The sequence below is a fragment of the Streptopelia decaocto genome, assembly GCF_964273445.1.
Source record: "Streptopelia decaocto genome assembly, chromosome: 1".
Lineage (NCBI taxonomy): Eukaryota > Metazoa > Chordata > Aves > Columbiformes > Columbidae > Streptopelia > Streptopelia decaocto.
Genome location: NC_138663.1, coordinates 110,494,555 through 110,515,009, shown reverse-complemented (window position 1 = coordinate 110,515,009; position 20,455 = coordinate 110,494,555). Strand labels below are relative to the sequence as shown.

General features: G+C 35.4%; 1 protein-coding gene across 3 annotated transcripts in view; it reads right to left on the bottom strand.

Annotated features, from left to right (window-relative positions):
• Window positions 1–20,455, bottom strand: part of GK (glycerol kinase) — a 38,759-nt gene that overhangs the window by 6,357 nt on the left and 11,947 nt on the right. For all 3 annotated transcript variants that reach the window (XM_082043509.1, XM_082043510.1, XM_082043511.1), the window contains exons 6-18: window positions 19,633–19,770; window positions 19,033–19,142; window positions 18,389–18,455; window positions 16,231–16,266; window positions 15,530–15,597; window positions 13,961–14,003; window positions 13,193–13,273; window positions 11,238–11,316; window positions 9,262–9,358; window positions 7,523–7,607; window positions 3,600–3,720; window positions 1,701–1,844; window positions 706–786 (exon numbers count right to left, since the gene is read on the bottom strand). In XM_082043509.1, the coding sequence (XP_081899635.1) occupies window positions 706–786; window positions 1,701–1,844; window positions 3,600–3,720; window positions 7,523–7,607; window positions 9,262–9,358; window positions 11,238–11,316; window positions 13,193–13,273; window positions 13,961–14,003; window positions 15,530–15,597; window positions 16,231–16,266; window positions 18,389–18,455; window positions 19,033–19,142; window positions 19,633–19,770 (1,150 nt within the window). The remainder of the gene's footprint in view (window positions 1–705; window positions 787–1,700; window positions 1,845–3,599; window positions 3,721–7,522; window positions 7,608–9,261; window positions 9,359–11,237; window positions 11,317–13,192; window positions 13,274–13,960; window positions 14,004–15,529; window positions 15,598–16,230; window positions 16,267–18,388; window positions 18,456–19,032; window positions 19,143–19,632; window positions 19,771–20,455) is intronic.

Here is a 20,455-nt window from a genome sequence, read left to right as displayed (position 1 = left end):
AACCTACCCTGAAATAGTGCTGAAATATAAATTCAAATTACAGATCAGAGAAGACTGCAGGTTTATTTAATCCACATCTGACAGATGAAAAAGCCCTCTACTTCGAAAGAAAAAATTTGTTCTGTCCCTCAAAAGTGTTTGTATATTCTCTGTGTGTGAACAATAGGTTTATGCAATTTTTCACTTTGTAACTTCTTGCTCTTAGTCCTCATGGGTCAAACAGGTTTTGATGTGGCTATCAATCCCTCCTTCCTATACAGCAAATAATAAAGGCAAGCTATAGCAAGAAAAAACACAGGATGAAACTTTTCTCCTTTGCAACGTGAGGTTATAGTATAAGAAGAAAGTTTATTAAATCCCTCCACTGTCTTAGAATTGTGCTGTTTCTCTTCTACTAGGTAAGATTTTTTTTCTGTTGTAAACCAATGCTATTCTGCAAAACCTGCACTTAGTTGTGATTTCATGTCCTCTGTTTTTAGAGGCCTACAAGATATTGCTTGTGCATTCCTTTCAAAAGGAAGACCTGTCTGTCTGTCTATCTATCCATCTTCCTGATTTGTTTCCATAGTGGTTTTAAGTAACAATTTTAAAATCATCGGAATAGTCCAGAGATGCTATGAAAGGAAAGGTCACGAAACTCAAGATTAACTACCTAGGCTAACTGGCTAATTAATAATAATTGACTTGCATTAATTTCTGGTTTACCATTTGACGGAGCTTCAGATGTCTCCCAGTCCATAGATCTCATCACAGCTTTCTTCCATCTGGCGTAGCGAGATTCACTTTCTGAAATTGAGAAATCAGCAAACAGAAAAGCTTATCAATGCATACGAGAGAAAGTATTTAAAAAGCAGAGACTACAATATTAGCTTTCCACTCTTTTGCACAGTATAGTTTGTCTGCACAGAACAACTACTATAAAATGCTGTTTTGAATACAAAACCCAAATGAAACCAACCCCAAACCCTACAGTTACGTATAGTAAGGAGAAATAAGCCTTAAAACCAATTTTATGCATGTATGCCAATAAGAAGATTTACAAGTAGGACAAAATGAAGCAATTGTTATTCACGTAGAAGCCTATCAGTGCTGAAAATACTGTCTTAAGTAGGGATTATAGCAGTAATTGTAATCAAAATGGTAAGACAAAATTCTGTACCAAAAACTAAGAAATCACTGAAAAGACAAAAATTCATTGTTTTGTATATGGATGAAATATGTCAAGACCATCCTTCCCATCCCTAGGAGCACATAAGAAAAGTCTCATCAAAACAGTCTGTCCTTTCTACATCTGTGAAAACTCACAACTGCACAGGAATTTTAGAAGACATCTTTCTCAGTAAAAACCTTCCAAGATTTCTTTAATTTTACTTGCTATAAATAAATAGCTACTAACTGCAATGCTCAGTACAAAGCTTATTTCAAAAAGAAGGAAAAACCCCAACAACACATTCCCCTGTGGAATTATGTTGTTTTAATCATTTTCCAATCTTACTAGTCAATAAATGGACAATATAGCAAGTGAAATGCACTTTTCTCTAAACCAAACACTATAAATCTGATCTTCAACATTTGTGAAGATATTCATGTGTGTAGCTGTTTTTTAGATCAGTATATTAGACCGCAACAAAGAAAAAACCTTATCTGTGGACATAAAACATTGATTTTGCAACTTCTTAGATAACATGAAAGGGTTTTACCCTCTGGGTTGATCTGTGGTTCAAATCGTTCACATGTCACTGCTGTCAAATCTCCAGGATTCAGACTCCAAACTCCAACTCCTTCTGCAGCTCCTGCTGCCATAGCAGCTCCTAGAGCTGTTGTTTCAGGCATTGATGGCTTTACTGAAGTAAATCACAGAGAAGGTTGGGATGATTTTAATGAAAGTCACCTTGATTACATCAGAACTAAAGATTCACATATGTATCTAGAATAATATATATTTTCTACAACTGCTATATGCTTCCTTTAAGTTTACCAATTGCAAACCTCATTTTATTGCCATTCACATGGTTATGAGGCTAACTTCACCTATGAGTCATCCAAGTTTTTGAAATATCTCAGATCACTACTTCCTTCAAGACTGAATCATGCAATTGCCCATTTTCATGCCATGTACAGGGCTGCTGACCTCAACCATCAGTTTCCTTAGAGTACTCCTGTTCACGATATAACACTTTTTTGCCTTCTCCCTTCTCAAAAAAGTAATCACTGGCTAAGTTATCAGTCTTGTTCCCATGCTCTGGATATTGTGTTATTGAAAGCATTTAGAAAAGGCATCTTAAAAGAGGCTACACACCTGTACTTATCAGCTTGCTTGCCTTCCAAGATACTATAGAGGACCATCTCATGGTCATCTGTTCTATTAACTCTAGAACTGCCTGCTTCTCTGCTTCAGCTAGGGAATCCTTTAAAATCTGATTTTACCAATCAAGTCCTTTCATCTGCTAACTATGCATCTGCATTGCTAGTATGAGCCCTGTGTATTATGTATTATTTAAGGCAAGATATAATACCTCTAGAGTCAAATACTTTCCAATGAAGTGTCTCACATTTATGCGTAAGAGACAATATGATGTTTTCCTAAATGATTTTCTAGAAGCTGCATATTAGGCAAGATTATTACATTTATGTAGCAAATTATCAGTATAGATGAAGATATATTATATCTTTATGTTAATCAGTGACACACCGCATCATTGAGAATGCTACTGTATGGCTTACAATACTCAGCAATTTGGGATCAGCTGCTAGGTGTTAAAACATGTCTTCAGAAAGATGCACCCTTTTCACTGATGCCAAAATGTTCCAGGTTTCAAGTAAAGTCTTTAAAGAACTTTAGTGTACTGAAATACATCCTTTAAAAGCTAAAAGCCGTTTTCTATTATTCTAGGGGGCTTCTGTGAAAGAAATGTTACATGTTCATTTCTAAAATGGTCATATTGATGTTAGATCAGAATAATGGTATTGGAAACTTTTATGTGCCTCAGAGAGGAACGACCCCATTTAGGTTTGTATTTTATCTCACGCATGCAAAGAAAACTGTTTGCAAGATCCCCACTTTTATTGTAAACTCGATTCCTTTCTTTGTTGCTGCTGTGGGAGGAAACAAAATGGACAATGTGTTCTGTGGGTCTTCTTTTACATTGTAAATGAAATCAAAGTTTTGTGCAGGCAAAGAAAACAGAAAAAAAGGGTATTTGCTGTTTGCTGAAATGCAAGAACAAAACATTAGCAGTAGAAGTGCAAAGTTCTGATTTTTCTCTGAGTAAGATTCTCAGGGACAACATGTTGCAGGAGGGCATTAGTTTAACTAATTTTAAAATTGATAGATGTTTAGCAATTTATATAAAAATTTTGAAGTTCAATATCATCACAGTACTGTCATATCTCAACACAAGAAAGAAGTCAGTGATTCTCTATGAAAGTGAATCTCAAAACTGGATGCAAGATCTAAAAACTTTTTCCTGAAAACAACTCCAACATTCTCAAACAGTAGCAAAAGACCAACAAAACCAACAATTTGCCCTCATTAGTCATTACAAACCAATGTTGTTTTCAGTTTTAAAAAGAAATTCAGAGTTGTAATTTCATCTTACCTACTGGAATACAGAGAATGTCTGATTGGAGTTGCATGAGGAGCTTGTTATTGGTCATTCCTCCGTCTACTTGTAACTGGTGTAGTGGTATCCCGCAGTCCTTGTTCATGGCATCTAAAATCTTAAGTAAGAGCAATATATGTTATGATTTCATTGTAGAGAAATCCACTGTACACTCTCATTGTAAAATACTACTATAAATAATAAATTGTTATAATAATAAATAATTATTAATAAGTTAATAATAAAGAATGAATAAATAAGGAATAAAATTATTAATAATAAATTAAAAATAAATAATAATTCAGCATTTGCTGAAGTGTATTAAGTAGGTAATTGCCCTCCCCTACATATCAAGAGGGCAAAATAGAAGCAGTGGCAATACATTTTTGTTTAACATACAGCAAATGCATTCTATTTATTACAGAAATGGTAGTGCAGGAGATGTTTCTCCTTTGATGCTCTATATCTAGCCAATGTGTTGCTTATTTGGTCTGAGAGGAAGAATTTTGAAGAAAAGCTGATGACAACTACAACATTTATCAAAGCAAACAAAGGAAGAAATAACACTAAGTGGAGGCCTTTAGCTGACTACAGTTTGTCTAGACACTTTCTCCAATTTGATGCATTAAAGACTTGAAAAATTTAAATATTTGAACTGGCAATCTGGAAGACACTTCAACAGGAACTGCTGAACATCAAACTGTTTTGAAAGAGCAGCCTCTTGAAATATTTGCAATTAGTTGGTGAAAATTTTACATTACATGAGATAGACTGGAAAAATCAACTTAGTGTAATTTTTTGTAAAATTATGCTACCTTCTTTTGAGCAGAGTAGAGGGATAAAAATTAATGAAAACTGTTCAAGTGTTTGCAAGGGATAATTAACTAAGAGCAGAGTATTTAATTCACTGATACCCATCAGTATGCATTTTAGGGGTCTGAAGCATCTTTCTTATTAAAAAAGATTGCGAGTCTTTTCAGCCTGCAGAAGAGAAGGCTGAGAGGGGATCTCATCAATGTTTATAAATATCTCAGGAGTGGGTATCAAGAGGATGGGACCAGATTCCTTTCAGGGGTGCCCAACAACAGGATGAGGGGCAACGGGCACAGACTGAAGCACAGGAGGTTCCATCTAAACATGAGGAGAAACTTCTTTACTTTGAGGTGCCAGAGCACTGGAACAGGCTGCCCAGAGACGTTGTGGAGTCTCCTTCTCTGGAGACATTCAAAACCTGCCTGGACACATTCCTGTGCAATCTACTCTAGGTGAACCTGCTTTAGCAGGTGGGTTGGACTAGATGATCTCCAGAGGTTTCTTCCAATCCCAACCATTCTGTGATTCTGTTTCCTAAAAATGTAAGATTTGCCTTAAACCTTAGCTACTGGTAACACCACAGCATTATCCTACAAGCACCTATTAAATGTAGAACAGTGGGTTTTCTAGGGTTTTGTAAAAGCAACCAATTACATACCTCATTTACATTTTTTAACGTTAGAGCAGAATTTTTGTTGACAAAGTTAGGCATTAAGTAGTGGAGAATGATTTTCTCTTTGAAATTTTTCTGTTTATTTGAATAAAAAAGAGGTGTGCTTTTCTCAGCTTTAAATGATTAAGCAAGATAAACCACAAAAAAGACCAAAACTACAATGCATTCTGTGTTGCTCTGTAGTTCACAAAGTACCCAGTTATGCAATCCTTACTGGGAAAAGTCAACAGGTTTTTTAAAAAAGAACAAAAAATGTATAGGTTTGTAAGGCAGTAAAAACTATACAGAGATGAATTGTCCAGTAGATTCTACCCATTCTCAGGAAGTATGTCAGCCAGGTTCCTTATCAGAAAATCTTCAAAGGAACTAAAAGAACTACCAAAGGATAAATAACGGTTACAAATTAGAAGGTAAAAGGCCAGTTTTCATGGTGGCAGCATCTGTCCATAGGTCTGCACTGTTCAACGCATCAGAAATAACCTGGAAAAGAGGACTCATAGCACAGCAGCAAAGTTTGCTGATACTACTAAGCTAGTACTGTTCTCCACCACTTATTTCTTTCACCTGTATCATTTTACATTTGTCTGTGCTGATTCCATCTGTCTTTTTAAGATTCAGAATTTCAGCAGTGCCTCATAATCTCAGCTTTACATACAGACACTGCTGGAGGCTCTGGCTTTGTTTACCGCCAAGCAAGAGTGTGTTGTATCATACTATGCATTCAGTAGAGACTAAAACAAAGAAAAGAATGCTAGAAATCCAGAAGGGATGAAGGAATAAAACATATCATGATCATGACGCTGCTATCCCCATTGTACTGAGGTAGGATGAAGAATAAGGTATTCAAGTATGTAAGTTTCATCTAATCACAGCACTGTACAGCTCCTAGAACTGAAAAATTGCTTATTTTTCCATAATGCCTTCTGGAATAAAAAATAAGTGTCATCCGTCTGCACAAGGAAGGAGCTTTTTGGATAACAAGGAACAGAGACTTTGAAGGATTGGATGGCACAATAAAACAAGAAAAACTCCAATGAAGATGAAATGTGAAGGTTTTCCTGAAGGATACAAAAGATTTTCATTTTAACTGGAATGAAAACAAAAGCACTTAATTTCTGACAAGACAAAACTAACAACGTGTCTTTGAAAAATGTTGCTAGGACTTAATCTATTAATTTAAGCATGTCCACAGACCTGATTAGGCACTCCCATCATTGTGATAACAGCACACTGGCTAAAATATGAGGAAATATTAAATCTTTTCAGTTAACTTCACCCTCACTCAGTATGGGAGCTTTATTCCTTTCCCTCCTACTCCCAGCCACACACCCTATCTCTTGTTCTGATATTTGCTACACTCATCTATGAGGTAGCTGAGGTCATTAATCCAGCAGAAAAATTGCCCAGCAAAATGAGGTATAATTTCCTGCTGGAAAGTTAATTGAGCTGACACATGAAAAGGAATGGATGGGAGGAGGCACAAGGAAAGAGAAGATCACACAACAAACTAAACTATCAGTTCAGTTCCCTGTGACTTTACCCAGACTTCTAGTACCAGAAGCTTCCAATCTCCTTCAAGACTTTCTGAGGACTTAGAGGCTGCTTAGCACAGCTTCAAAAGCAGACATCTGGGTGAAATTTCTGCCTTTTCCTAGATGAGTGCTTTTTACTCTATTCTATGTTACTAATGAAACAGCAAGTTGCTTTCCTCCTCTCACACAGTTTCAGCTGAGTGTTATTTTAAAACTCAGTATAAAAGCATGCAATCAAATCAAGGTTTGACTGTTACCCTTTGGTGTCTAGGGATTTCATTTTATCCTGTATTTGTATGGAACACAGGGAGTGTAAATTGGTAATAGATGGTGACACAAAGGTTCTAACACTGAGAACATACTGATATCAACCCCTTTGATTTGACTGGAGGATTCATTTCTTCTGTGAGAATTCATGTTTGCTGTTGCAGAATGCAGCGAAGGCAATACAAGATGTAACAGGCAGGAGGTGAGTCCAGATTTCACTTGGTATGTTTGCTCCTGTCTTGCTTAAACTTATTTTTGTTCTCATGTACTGGAAGCAACATAAGCCATCTCTGTCACAGCAGACAATATAAAATGTAATCTCCTATGCTAACACAACTTTTTAGTTACAGAACAGGCCTTGTTTAATGTTTAATGTTTCTATGTTCTGCCTCTCAAAATATTCACAAAATACATTCACCTTATTCTAAGTGCTGATAAAAAGCAGCATTGCCACCCCAAAATAATGTACCACCCAACCTCATCATTGTAGCTAGGCCCACAGAAACAGTTTTTCAACATTAGCACCACATAAAGAATAGCATCAAAGTATAATAAAAAGCAAATGATTAATCTTCCTGAAGAGTCCCTGTTATCACCGTAATTTGCAATGAATTTAGGATCAAATTTGTCCTTACCTCTCGTGTTTGAAAGCAGACTGCTTCCAGTGCAGCAAAGGCAATGTGGTTTTTATTTGTAAACTGAGTAAGGCCACAGATAATACTGTTAAAACCAACCAAACAAAAAACAGTTAGGACATACTTCTTTACCATACATCATTACTTCAGACATAGGCCTTCTAATTCAAAGCTCACCCAGTTCCATTGAGTGAGGACTGCTTTTTAATATTAAAAAGCTTTTTTCTCTTTAAACTCTCTAATCCCTGTTTTCCTGACAAATATGCTTTCAACGTCCATCCAATACAATTGCTAGAAATTAAAACTGCTTGCCAATCTGCATGCAAATGGGTACATATTCGCCCATACACACACAAGCACACACACAGATTCTGGTCCTCCTTTAAGAAAAGGAAATGTATGATCAAGGCTGATTTTTCTTTAAAAAATTATATTACCTATGACTAAAATCTTAATAAGTTCTCTAGTGCTTTCAGTTCTTAAGGAAAAGTCCAGTGGCGTCAGTGCTGCGCTCTAAATGCTTAATATTGTTTTCAGATCTATTCTGATCATTAGTTGCTTCTGCACCTTCAAAGATTTTTGGATATGGAAATTATGCTACATCTAACCATGAGTAAGCTGAATTCTGCCAATGTACACTGAACTGCAGAGCTAAATAATCATCATTTTATTCTATTTAAACATCTGAGGAACAGTATTGTACTACATGGAAATGCTGCTATATTTGGTGTTGGATATGTGCAAGTTCAAAGATATTTAAAGGACATTTTTAGTTGTTGCCACTCCAAGGATCAGCTTTTAACAGTGAAAAACTTAAGCTCTTTGATCTGAAAAACTGGAAAAACATCTAAAACAAAGATTTTTTTCTTCCTTACGTACAAAAGGCATTGAAATTCTAAAGACGCAACTACTCAAAACCTTGGGAGATAGATATTCTTTTAAGTTATTTTGTATTCAAATTTGTTATGCTTCTGTGACTCCCACGGCACGTTGTGATTCCAGCAACGGTAGGCAAGCACAATAGCAGAAAAGACAAATAGAAGGCTACTGTTTGAACTAGTAGTTCTAATGAAAAACAGCTAGTTAAGTCCTAAAAGCCAGGGAAGGGACTGGAAGGAGAAAAGAGTATTCAATAGACTGGAAAGAAAGCTGGACATAAGGGAAAGGAGAGGGAGAAGTGGGGAGGAATTAAGTAGCCTGTACCATTTGGTACAGTGAATGCAGCAACCATGGGCAACAGCGCTCAAAAACATCATCAACTCTGAAATCTTCATTTTCTACTATTGTTGCCTGGCAGCTCACAGGTATGCAGACCTCCTCTTTCTCTTTAGTGAGATGAAAATCCTTACAGAACCAGAAATGTGTCAAGAAAATAGCTGACAACATTAGCAGCAAGAATGATAGAACTATCTTGCACTTGTCCCCTGAAATGCACAACCCAGACCAAATGTTTTCCCTCTCCCCAGCCCCCTTTTTTTTTGTTTTGGAGGGGAGAGGGAGAGCAGGGTGAGTAGCTGAGCTAGCTAATCCTTCTTTTTCTCCCTGTTGCAGCTGCTATTTTGAACAGAGTAAACAGAACACCAAAACACAGTAGTTACTTGAAAATACACCTGACAGTGATATATTGACACAGGTCAAAGGAACAAAAAGAACAATTTCACATACCTGGAAGGACTAGCAGCGGTATTTGTAAAAACATTAAATCTCTCTGTAAATGCAGTGTTTAGTCAGATTCTTACCCCCTTGCACTGGGTTCCCAGTATGGTGCATATAGTCCTGAAAATGCTGGCACAAAGTAGCAGCCGTAAGAAGTCCCTGCTTCTGCAGCCAGTTTTTCTAAGGCACACACACAAACAGTCTTCACTTAGCTTTTCATAAATGTACCAGCACTTAAATATGATACTTACAGGCATTATTATTTAAGTAGGGAAAATATTCAGAGTATGTGAGATGATACCCACAAAAATAAGCCGCATACAGTTAGACAATACAACTAACTCCAGCACTCTGCTCCTCATTAACTAGTTGTCCACTTGCAGCAACATGAATGGCAGACAGGTCAGAGGGAGTTTTGGGAATGTAAACTGAGAACTCAAAACTAAACACCAAAATTGTGTACTCAATATTCTGACCTAGATTCTGTGTGGTTTTCAAAGGGCATCCTGTGGGTAAAGAATGCAACCTTCAAAGCAGTCCAGGAGGTCACACTTGACTTGCATTTAAGTCAAGGCAAGCACGTAAAACTGGATCAAGACCAAAGCGAGCTAAGAACTAAATTCCCATTAATTTCAAATGGATTTAGAGTTCTAAATTCTCAGCTTACATATGTAATCACAAGGCCACCTACAAGGAAATCTGAAGTTTCTTAATATCTGAGTAATAACTTTGGATAACTGAACTAACTCCTCAATATTAAAGTATTTGTATTTTTAAAAATTACATTAAAACATCTAGAACTACAAAGGAAGTAATGATAATGTGCAGCTCCTTCCTATAACAAGAAAGTATTTTTTTCTGCTTTTGTAAATTACTTCTGTTTGTATTGATCAGAGAAGCGTAACAGTAGAGGAAAGAAGTAGGAAAACTTATTCAAAGTCTTTAAAATGGTAGTTTCGTACAGACTCAATTCAAAAAGGGAGTCAAGGGAGAAGGAAGAAGGAAGGATGTGTTGAGGGAACCATGAAAAGATGGTGAAGTCTCATACATATGACTTCTACAACTCTGACAAGATTGAAGTCCTTGAAGCTCAAACCTTCTAAAGGTCTAGTCAAACTTGTAAAGCCAACAGGTGCTGTAGTGTTTCAACAGCTGGCTAACTCATGTGACAGTAGTTTATATTCTTCTCTATAATCTGTGAATCTTTCTTTTGGAAAACAGACCAATGTTTTAATTTTTTTGTTGTTTTCTGTCAGTTTTATGTAAAATTTGAATTCTAAATTTTTCCACCCTTGAATAAGATATCAATTAAAATATGTAACAAATTGCTTTTAAATTCTAAATCTCATTTTATCAGTCATTGTCAAGCTGTCGCACTTGCGAGCATCTTACATTTTTTCCTTCTTCAGAGTCTGATACATTCCTGGTTTTCATAATGTTACACACCAGCTTGTTCCAGTTCAGCTCAAGCAGAAAACATCATCTACCCAAATGCTAAAGTATTACTGTATTCGTAGCCAAAACAGATTGCCATTCTCCACAATTCCTTTAAGAGGCAGCTTTGTACACTGAGGTCCCTAACTCAACGGATATGAAGCCTTCTACATAAACCATTGCATATGTAGGGACTCAGGTTCTCACATTTATGACAAGAATGAGTATGTACATTTAGGATCAAACATGCTCTGACTTCTGTAATAGAGACTAAAATACTCTTGGCTCCAGAAAATTCAATACTGTACGAAACCAGGAAATATGCGGTAAGTATAGTATCTTCCTGAATATCTGCTTGCTAGGGAAACTACTAAAAAGTACAGGTTGCAATAGAACAAAGCTGGCAAAGGATTTCAAAGACTGTATTGGTATTCTGTACGAAATACATACCAATAAACAGTGATTTAATGGGTCTAAACCAAATTGTTCAAACACAGCAAAATATATACATCATCCAGCTTCTCTTTACTTGAATATTTTGAGCTTTCATTCAGCATTAGAGTTATCAAGACACTGGGAAAGAAAACTTAAAGAAACTGAACAGCTCCAAATTGTGAATACTCACCAACTTCCTGCGAAGTCTGAACGATACCTAGATTGTCCCTCAGCCAACGAACAACAGCACCAGCTATAGCAACGGATCCCTGAAGGAAACAAAATCACTGCAACATCAAGAGACAACAACTGGTAGCTTCATGTTCCTTTTCATGGGACTGAAGAGGAGTGGTAGCTGTGGCCTTCAATTGCAGGCTGACAGTCATAGCCTAAAGGACTCCCAAGAATTCTCACAACCAAACCACATGTTTCTTGGCAGCTGGAGACTGCCATGTAAAAATAGCAGCCTGTTACACAGGCTCCATGTAGAAAAGGATAGATATTGCATGATTTTGTCCATTGGGGGGAGTTATCATGACATTTCCTAAGCAGTCTTCTTGTCTAATTTAGGTATTCTCCTGAATATACCGTTATATGGTTGGGTAGCCTCAGCCTTCTTTTTCTGACAAATGAAGATTCTTATGCTTTGATTTAAAAATCTAAGATTGATTGTGTCTAGAGTCTAAATACAAATACCCAGATAGAGAGAAAATTTAGGCACTTGCATTTACCAGCAAAATTTTTCTGTTGCCTCAGCAAACAGCGCTGAGTGGCTCCATCATGCCATAGATGAATGGCACGGTTCCAAATAGACGTCTCTATGAGACAGTCGCAAGTCTAGTAGACTAAGCTTCAAGTAAAATGGGAGCAGCATTATATTTTCATTCAAAGCCATTGCTAGAAGTACCAGGGATGTTTTCTAACCAGCTAGCTATTACATTCACAAGATATGAGTTTGATAAAAGACTGAATCCACATTTCTTGCCTCTCTGGAAAGTGTCTCAACCAGCAGATTGTAGATATTTCAAGCATGGATACAGGATAAAGAACACTTAATATTTTCTGTTGAGGTCATTTCTTTAGACAATATCATTAAAGACTTGGAGATGAGGAATAAGCAAGTATACATGCATGTGTTTCAGCATGCAGAAATAAAAATCACCTCTCGCATATCTGCACAAAATTAAAACCACAAAGTTTGACAGAACATGACAAAGGCAAGATTAACTGTCTTTAGGGACGGAAAAGGAAATGAGCCTGGCCTAGTAAAGTACTGTAAGCCACAAACTATTCTGCCAGCAAAGAAAATTGCGTGTTGCCTTTGTCTGTTTCACATGGAAAACATAGGCTCTCTACAAAAGCTCAATGGCAGCAGAGAACTCAGTATGTGTGTTTTGAGAATAACTATTAGATCAAGCCCACTAAGCAACACAGATGGAAGAATAATCATTCCTCTGATCGTGATGAAGCTTTGGTGCCAAATAGGTGCTCAGCTGATCTGTGCTTCAGAATCAGCTTTAGAACAACGAACCCTGAAGTTATAGTAAAAATTCAATTTTTCTACAGAATTTGGATGCGCTCAGAGCTGTGTAGAGAACCGAGGAACTGAATTCTGGAAGTAGGTACCTAAGTCTTAGAATGTAAAAAGAACTCAATTGTTAGAGGATTCTTGTATCGGAAATTTTATTCAGAGTTTAAAAAGTTAGAAGTAAAATCCATTAAAATGAAATAAAAACCAAAGACATTTAATCATGCCTTTTATCATGAGAGGATAACTGAAACACTAGTACTTTTTCCCCTATTTTTAAACCAATTTTAGTATAAACATTTTAATTTTTTTATTTATTTGTAACATTTATTAAAGATTTGGACTGTGTAACAGAAAAAATGTGTTAGCCAGCATGCCCTGAAAATATAGATGATGCAATGTATAAATATTTTTATTAGATTATGTGATATAGATTGGAAATAGGGATAACCAAAACCACACATAAGCCTTAAACCACACATAAGCCTTGAGGCATGCAAGCTATAACACAAAGCTACTTTGATCTCCATGCAACTGAAGAGAACATAAAGATACTAGTAAACAGAAGTAAACAAGAACATGTAGCACTACAAGAAGCAAGAAATTACTGGACTTACCTCTAGTGCATAACAAACAGGTTTGTCTCTGCCCAGTTTGTAAGCTATTGTGGTTAGAAGACCATGCTCAGAAAGCACAGACTAAATTGGGAAAGGGGACAAAAAAGGTAAAGCATGAACAGAGACAGAAAATATTGAAATACAAATATTCAAGTGATAATAAACAAGAGACAAACTCTTCACTAGGAAAAAAATAAATATGGGAAGTTAAACAAAGTAAATTATCAGTTACTCTTAATAAACAGCTAAGATAGAACCCTCAGTTCACTGGTGTTAATTCTCATTTCCACAAGCTGCCTCACATCTTTCCAGCCTCCTTATAGCAAATAATTTGGGCTCTTTAGAAGGAGATGTGAATGAGAAGCAAGCCAAAGCTTTGCATTATTTACCCAACTTTAACTACAAAGAAAACTATGGGAGGAAATGAAGAGAAGAAATAAAATAGCCAAGACAAAGAGAAAAGCAAGTAGTTCAGTAACACAACACTCAGCACTTCTATGTGAGGTTAAGAAACATATACAAGGAAAGAGCAAGAAACATGCTATGAAAAGTTCTTTTTGGAAACCTAAGGAGCTAGGAAACAGTCTTACTGAAACGCCTTGAACACATTATTACTTTCTACTCTTTCAGATTTCAGCATGCACTTTTCCTTATCTCTAGTGATATAACTGTTGCTAGTAAGTTTAAGAAAGGCTAATACAGAGTTGTACTCAAGAACTTAAATAAAGATTATAAAAAGAGAGTGAACAACTAAAAAATGCAACTGACCTTCTGACCTGTATTGCACAGCAAGAAACATCCTGTTCCATACCTGGCATGAAAACAAAGGAAAGTTAAAACGAGAATGTTTAAAGGATAAACTGTTAATGCAGTTCATGACTCCCCTGTGGAAAATCGAGACAGCACATTTTGTACCTTGAAGGTTATATTACTATTAACTAATGATAAAATAATCCTGAAAAAGTTGATTTAAATGAAGCCGGCAGCTGAAAAATCTAGCCACACACCTCTCTCTGGCTATTTTTTGTGTAATACTTGATCAAGGAGCAGATATGGCTGAAAACTAACTGCGAATTCCTCTTTGGTGGCAGTGTTTACCTACTTAAATTTAAGCTGATTATGAAAGCTACTTTATAAAATAAATATTTCACAATATAAAATTCATGCTTTTAAAGGGCAAAATTTAAAAACCTTTCTTCATGTCACAAAGAAGAGGGTTTTCTTTAAACATATTCAGCTCAAAAATTTCTAAAAATGGCATGTTTCTCATCTGAAGACTACATCACATGTATATGTACATACATATACAAGGACACAGTTCAGTAAAGGGAATCCACTCTAAATTATTCTAAGAAATCGCTAGTTTCCTACCTTGAAAATTAACAGCTTAAAGTAGTATTGAGAAAGTCTTCAGTTATATTTTGAGAAAAAAAGGGTAAAGCAATAACACAAAGTGGTTAAAAAACTTTTACCTTTTGGTTTAGATGGATTTTTTTCAAAAGGTCTCCTGTGTTATAAAAGTATCTCTTATAAAAATACTTTGTGATATTATTTAGAACCATGTTTGTTTTGCTAAAATACAAGGCCATTAGCCATTACATCTGTGTATAAATATAAAAGATAGAGTGAAGGTTAACTAGCAACAAGTACAGATTAACGTGTAATTAAATCTGTGAAAGTCCAATACTGTGTGTATGTACCTACATGCTCAGTGAAGCACATGGTTGTAAATGGAACAGTAAATCATTTAAGCAGAGAGCTTTTCCTCAAATGAATGTTTGATTACAGCAGTTGCCTGATTTAGCTGATCAGCTATTTTAAACAAGGGACACTAAAAGGCTGAGAAATAGGAAAAAAAAAAAAAAAGGTAAATTCTCCACACTGAGCTAGACAAAGAAGCAAAACTAGGCATTGCAACTGAAATGAACCTTTCCCATCTAGCAATGCTGTGGGGTTTTTTGTTATTCAGGTCTATGTAATCTAACTTACACGGCCTGTATTTGTTTAACTTTAGGTCACAATTTAAATGCTACTGCAACTGTTTCCATCTGTGTTTTGGAGAATTTTAAAAAAGTAAAACCTCCTGTCACAGACATTTCCTCACAGTGACTTTGTTTCAAAATACACCTCACAAACCATTTAACTTTAATATCTGCACTATTTTATATGAAAGTCAGGGCACTGTTTACTTTGTGGATCAATACAGTCAAAAGGTAGAGCTGTAGTTATGCAGTAAATACAAAAGCATTTGGCAGTTAGCTTGAAAGAGAACATAATACTAAATTCAAAACAGAACAGTGACATACTGTTTATCTTACAGCTTTCATAATAACTTACGTATTTTTTGCCTGCCCATCTTGAAAACACATTTGCCCAACAAGAGCAGCAGACTGGTCACCCAGGCACTGAAAAGAGAGATTTTTTAATTTTAGCAAATATCCGCACATGAATCACGTGCATGAGAAAGGAACATGAACATATGCATTTAACTCTAGTTCTAACCTATTAGGAGCACCTGGGCAACTGAAAGTCTCTATAGAGACAACCTGTGCTTTTTACTACTATTCATAAGAACTGAAAATGAAATGTGTTGTACCACTTATGGTGAACAATTGAAAGAAATCAAATTTAAAATGTAATATCCTTATGTATATTGTGTTGGAAAAGCTGAGAATCTGCCCAACATTTCTGAATTATGTATATACTGAACTCTTTCTATATATTAATATAAAGCAGAGCTTGCTTCAATTTTGTAAGTAAGTTTACTTAGAGATCCTACATATCCAACAGCACTAAACATTCATACACATTAAAGCTGTCAGCTGTATTTCCACGGCCAGACCCTAACTTAATAATGAAGAACCCAGTCAATTAATAATTAAACTTCAGACATTTACTTCATGTTTGGCATGAAGTAAAAAACAAACAAACAACTTAATTTGCAGCAGGGTTCACTCATCTTAAAGCTTTTTCCAGTGAAGATATGTTCATGCAGTATCAGGTTCTCATGCCAGAATCTGAGTTGAAGTAGGACTTACCCCAGAAATTGGTACACCTGTCAAAGCTCCAGATTTCTGATTTGCAAAAAGAGAAAGAAAAGCTACAAATCAGCTTTCCATTACTACAATTTAAGCAATGAAAAAGAAGCTAAACTTGTAATGCTAAAGGAAAACAAAGAAGGGTCACATAAGCGACATGGTTCAGTTGACATATACATTGGACTTCAGCTTAATGCAGCTCATGCCTAAAACACTAAAAAAAGAGAGCAGGAAATTTACAGGTATACTTTAGGTCAGCTCAACAGTTCTTAACATAAATTTTGTTGCAATCACAGCATACAGAAAATGAGATTCAGCATAATCTGTGCAGTCAACATCAAGTGTAAAACGCAAAAATACAAAATGGTAAAGTGACTAAAAAAAAATGTGATTGTGATGACACACTAAGCAAAGACAGATGCTGAATTTTAAGATACAGCATTTTAAGTCTCATACATAATTTCTTCCATACACTACCATGTAGTTTTTCTTGCAATAGTTATCATAGGAAATTTATATCCTGACAATTTTTACTTCTTTATTTAAATTGTTTCTTTGTGCAATTGTGAAAATGCATTTCCAGTGAAGTCATGCGAGTGCATTTCCAATCTGAATCTTTTTCTTTAATTCTAATTTTAATTAACTGGATTCAAGGTAACTGAGTTTATAAATGCACTAAAAAACCCTGCATGAATATGAAGTTTCATTACAATAGAATGAATGTTTGTAGAGAGAATGGCGCACTTTTCTCATTTATAAAATGAGACAGACAACATTTATTGGCCAGTAGCTGTACTTTTTTATTTCACTATAACAATAGCCCTCAAATTAAGGCAAAAACATGCAACAAGACATTCTAGAAACACCTTTGGCATGAACTTTAATCATAGTATCTCAAATTTGGAAATACCTTCCAAATTTATTGGTCTAGAAAGTGTACTTTTACTAATCCTTAAACCAATGGAAATGCACAGCATCTGAACAGAATGAATAAGACACAGGTGGTCAGCCTAATTGAAGCCTCTACTCACCAGGCTAGAACAGATTTTCTACAGTCAGCAAAAGGAAGAAAAAAGAAAAAAAAAATGGAAGGAAAGGGGAAGAGAAATAAAAGTTCACGTAGTTCACGTTTAAAGTGACCAGCTATTCTGTTTCCCTTGCCAGGTATTATCTTTTTCCATTTATCTCATTCAGCCTACTATAACCCACTGTCATCTGACTTTCACATCAATAGAAGTCAGCAATGACTTCTACTGGCATCTACACTAACAGATTAGCAAAATACTTACATTCCAGGCAAGATAGAGTTACATTAAAAAAAAAAAAAAATCATAACTTGTCTTAATTACAAAATGGCTGTATGTTTTTAGTAAACAATAGAACAAACTAGCAGGAAAAAGCATGTAAAATCACAACATCCAGTTTATCCAATTCTGAAGCTTTTAAGAATAAATTAGATGCCACTGTATCCGAAGAGTTGGTGCTGCGTCAAAGTAAACTTGAAACTTCAGCCCCACAATAACAATTAATGATTTACTCCTAAGTAATATTCACAGCTGCACTGGAAGCAGTGTGATTACAAAGACATCACAATATTCCAAAAAATATATATTTTTTTACTGAGTGCTATGTAAATATACACAGCAAGAGGAGTTTATTTTTCAAAAAGAAGGCAATCTAAGGTGTCGCTTGCAATTTTGTAATCTTGCCTTTAGTTATGTAGAAATAAGACATTACACAACTTGTCCAGTCTTCTTGGATCATGAAGACTTCCATAGTGACTTTTATCTCTTCAGTTATACAAGAAGTAAAAATATTGTGCTCCAATAACAGCAATCCCATTGCTTTAATCTACTGATAATATATTGCATTCTGATGGCTAGTTTCTAAGTCGATAAGTAATTGTAATAAAAGCCCCAAATTTTTATCCTTATCAAAAACTTCTCCCATTTTGTTTTGTCTAATTGACACTTAGAAGAGAAAACAATAGATACTCAACTTCATATAACATCACATAACAGTAGATAATGACATACTAAACATAAACAATACTGGTCTAGAAAAAGCCATTAGTCTTACTATGACAATTCTGTCAAATCCATATAGATAGTTATATTTTTAAAAGATTAACTTCACACACATACACAAGAAAACATACCATCAGGCCATAAATCTCAGAGGAGCTTCGGACTTTAGGAAGTATTTCCATAGGAATATCAAAGAACCTGAACGTAATACAAAACAATTTATATATATCATCAGAGCTAAATCGGAAAGCATTTTGCATTTATTTTCTTACATAAGTTTAAGCAGTGGAGAAAAAATATAAAAGAAGCCTTGATTTCTAGGGTTTAATCCATCACTGTGTTTTTCCACTTGTTACAGTGACACTGAATTACAGAGTAAAACAGCATATATTTGAATATTTTGAAGACATATCCAAGTCCTTCATGTGGGAAGTCATTCCTCTTCTCAAAATATCTTTATAATACTGTTATTACTAAATATAATTATAATTTTAAACAGAGACACTATCATTGTAACTGCCTTAAAAATTTGATTAAGAAATAAAGAAACTATTAAATGTCATTGCTTCATGAACTGGTCTTCCACCTTCCGGAAAAAAAATTAAGGCTCTCATTGTTTTAATTAATCTAGACAATTGTAATTTGGACATCTGCAGAATGTTAACAGTAAATACAATAGTAATTGCTGATCTTAGTCTAGATATTAAATTAGTTTCTTTACACATCACTTACAGAATCTATTTAAATAACACTATTACTGAAAAACTGAGCTTACTGGCAGAGCTCAGGATCCCAGTCCAAGGAATGAATGTTGAACAACATTGTCCTACTGGCATTGGTTACATCTGTACAGTGAACGCCTCCATTCTTTCCACCTGTCAAACACTAAACAAAAAATATCAACAGTTCTCACCAAGAAAAAGGTACAGGTTTACTGTAACAAATTACAAAATAACTATTCTACATTCACAAAGCTTTCAGTGTGGGACTGGGAACTCCAATATTTCTGCAACAACTAAAGAGGCAGACCTGAGGTAGCAGAAAAAAGCCATGAGAGAGGTAATAAGGGTACAGCAGTACCTCCTGGATTCTTATATTGCAAAGGTGGCTAATACGTTTCTGAAATCTGAGATTTTTCCAAAAGCATGAGCAAAAGTTTACAGCAATGTATAAATGGTAAACTATACATAGGCATCTACAAAAAATACAGGAATACAGGGACAGTAAAAGTTCATCTTGTAAGGAACTTCTTTAGTGGCTTCTACTGACATCACTGTGTGATCAGTCTGCATCATGTGTCATAGTACTTTGCACAGACATTCACATGATGTGGTAATTAATTTAAAAAAGTGACAATAAACTCACAAATACATACCCATATAAGCCATGAATCAATAGTCCCAAATAGAGCTCTTCCATCATCAACTGCTTGCTGAATCTCTTTCACATTATCCAAAAGCCATCGAAGTTTCACAGCACTAAAATAAGTGCTAAGTGGAAGACCAGTTCTAGACTGTAAAATTAAAAAAAAAAAACCCAAACCTTTAATCATAGAATCACAGAATCATCTTAGTTGGAAAAAACTTTTAAGAGCACTGAGTCCAACTGTTAACCTAACACTGCCAAGTCAGCCACCAAACCATGCCCCCAAGAATCTCATCTACATGTCTTTTAAACACCTCCAGGGATGGTGACTCCACCACTTCCTTGGGCAGCCTGTTCCAATGCCTGACAACCCTTTCCGTTAATAATTTTTCTTAATATCCAGTCTTAAACCTTCCCTGGTCCAACTTGAGACCATGCAAGTATCTTTTCCATGAATACTGTAGTTATATGTAAAACTGTGATAATAAGACAAAAACCAAAGACACAAAGCTCAGAGAAATGACACAAGCTTGTTCGTTAAATAAGTATTAAAGATACAATACACAAGTCTCAAAATATCAAAATCAAATGAACAGTGCACTGATGGACAAAGATCAAAGCTGATCTACATGCTGTTCAAAGACCATTTATGCCGAAATACTTGTTTGCAGAAGTCCTGTCTTATCTAGGCTATGACTAGACAGCAAGTAATGCCAACAAAAATGAGTTGCAGGACCCAGGAAAGATCAAATTTGTATTCTATTAGAAATTAAAAATCAAATAAGTTTATATGCTTTGTGACATCCATTTCCTGGCTACAGGAAAATACACAA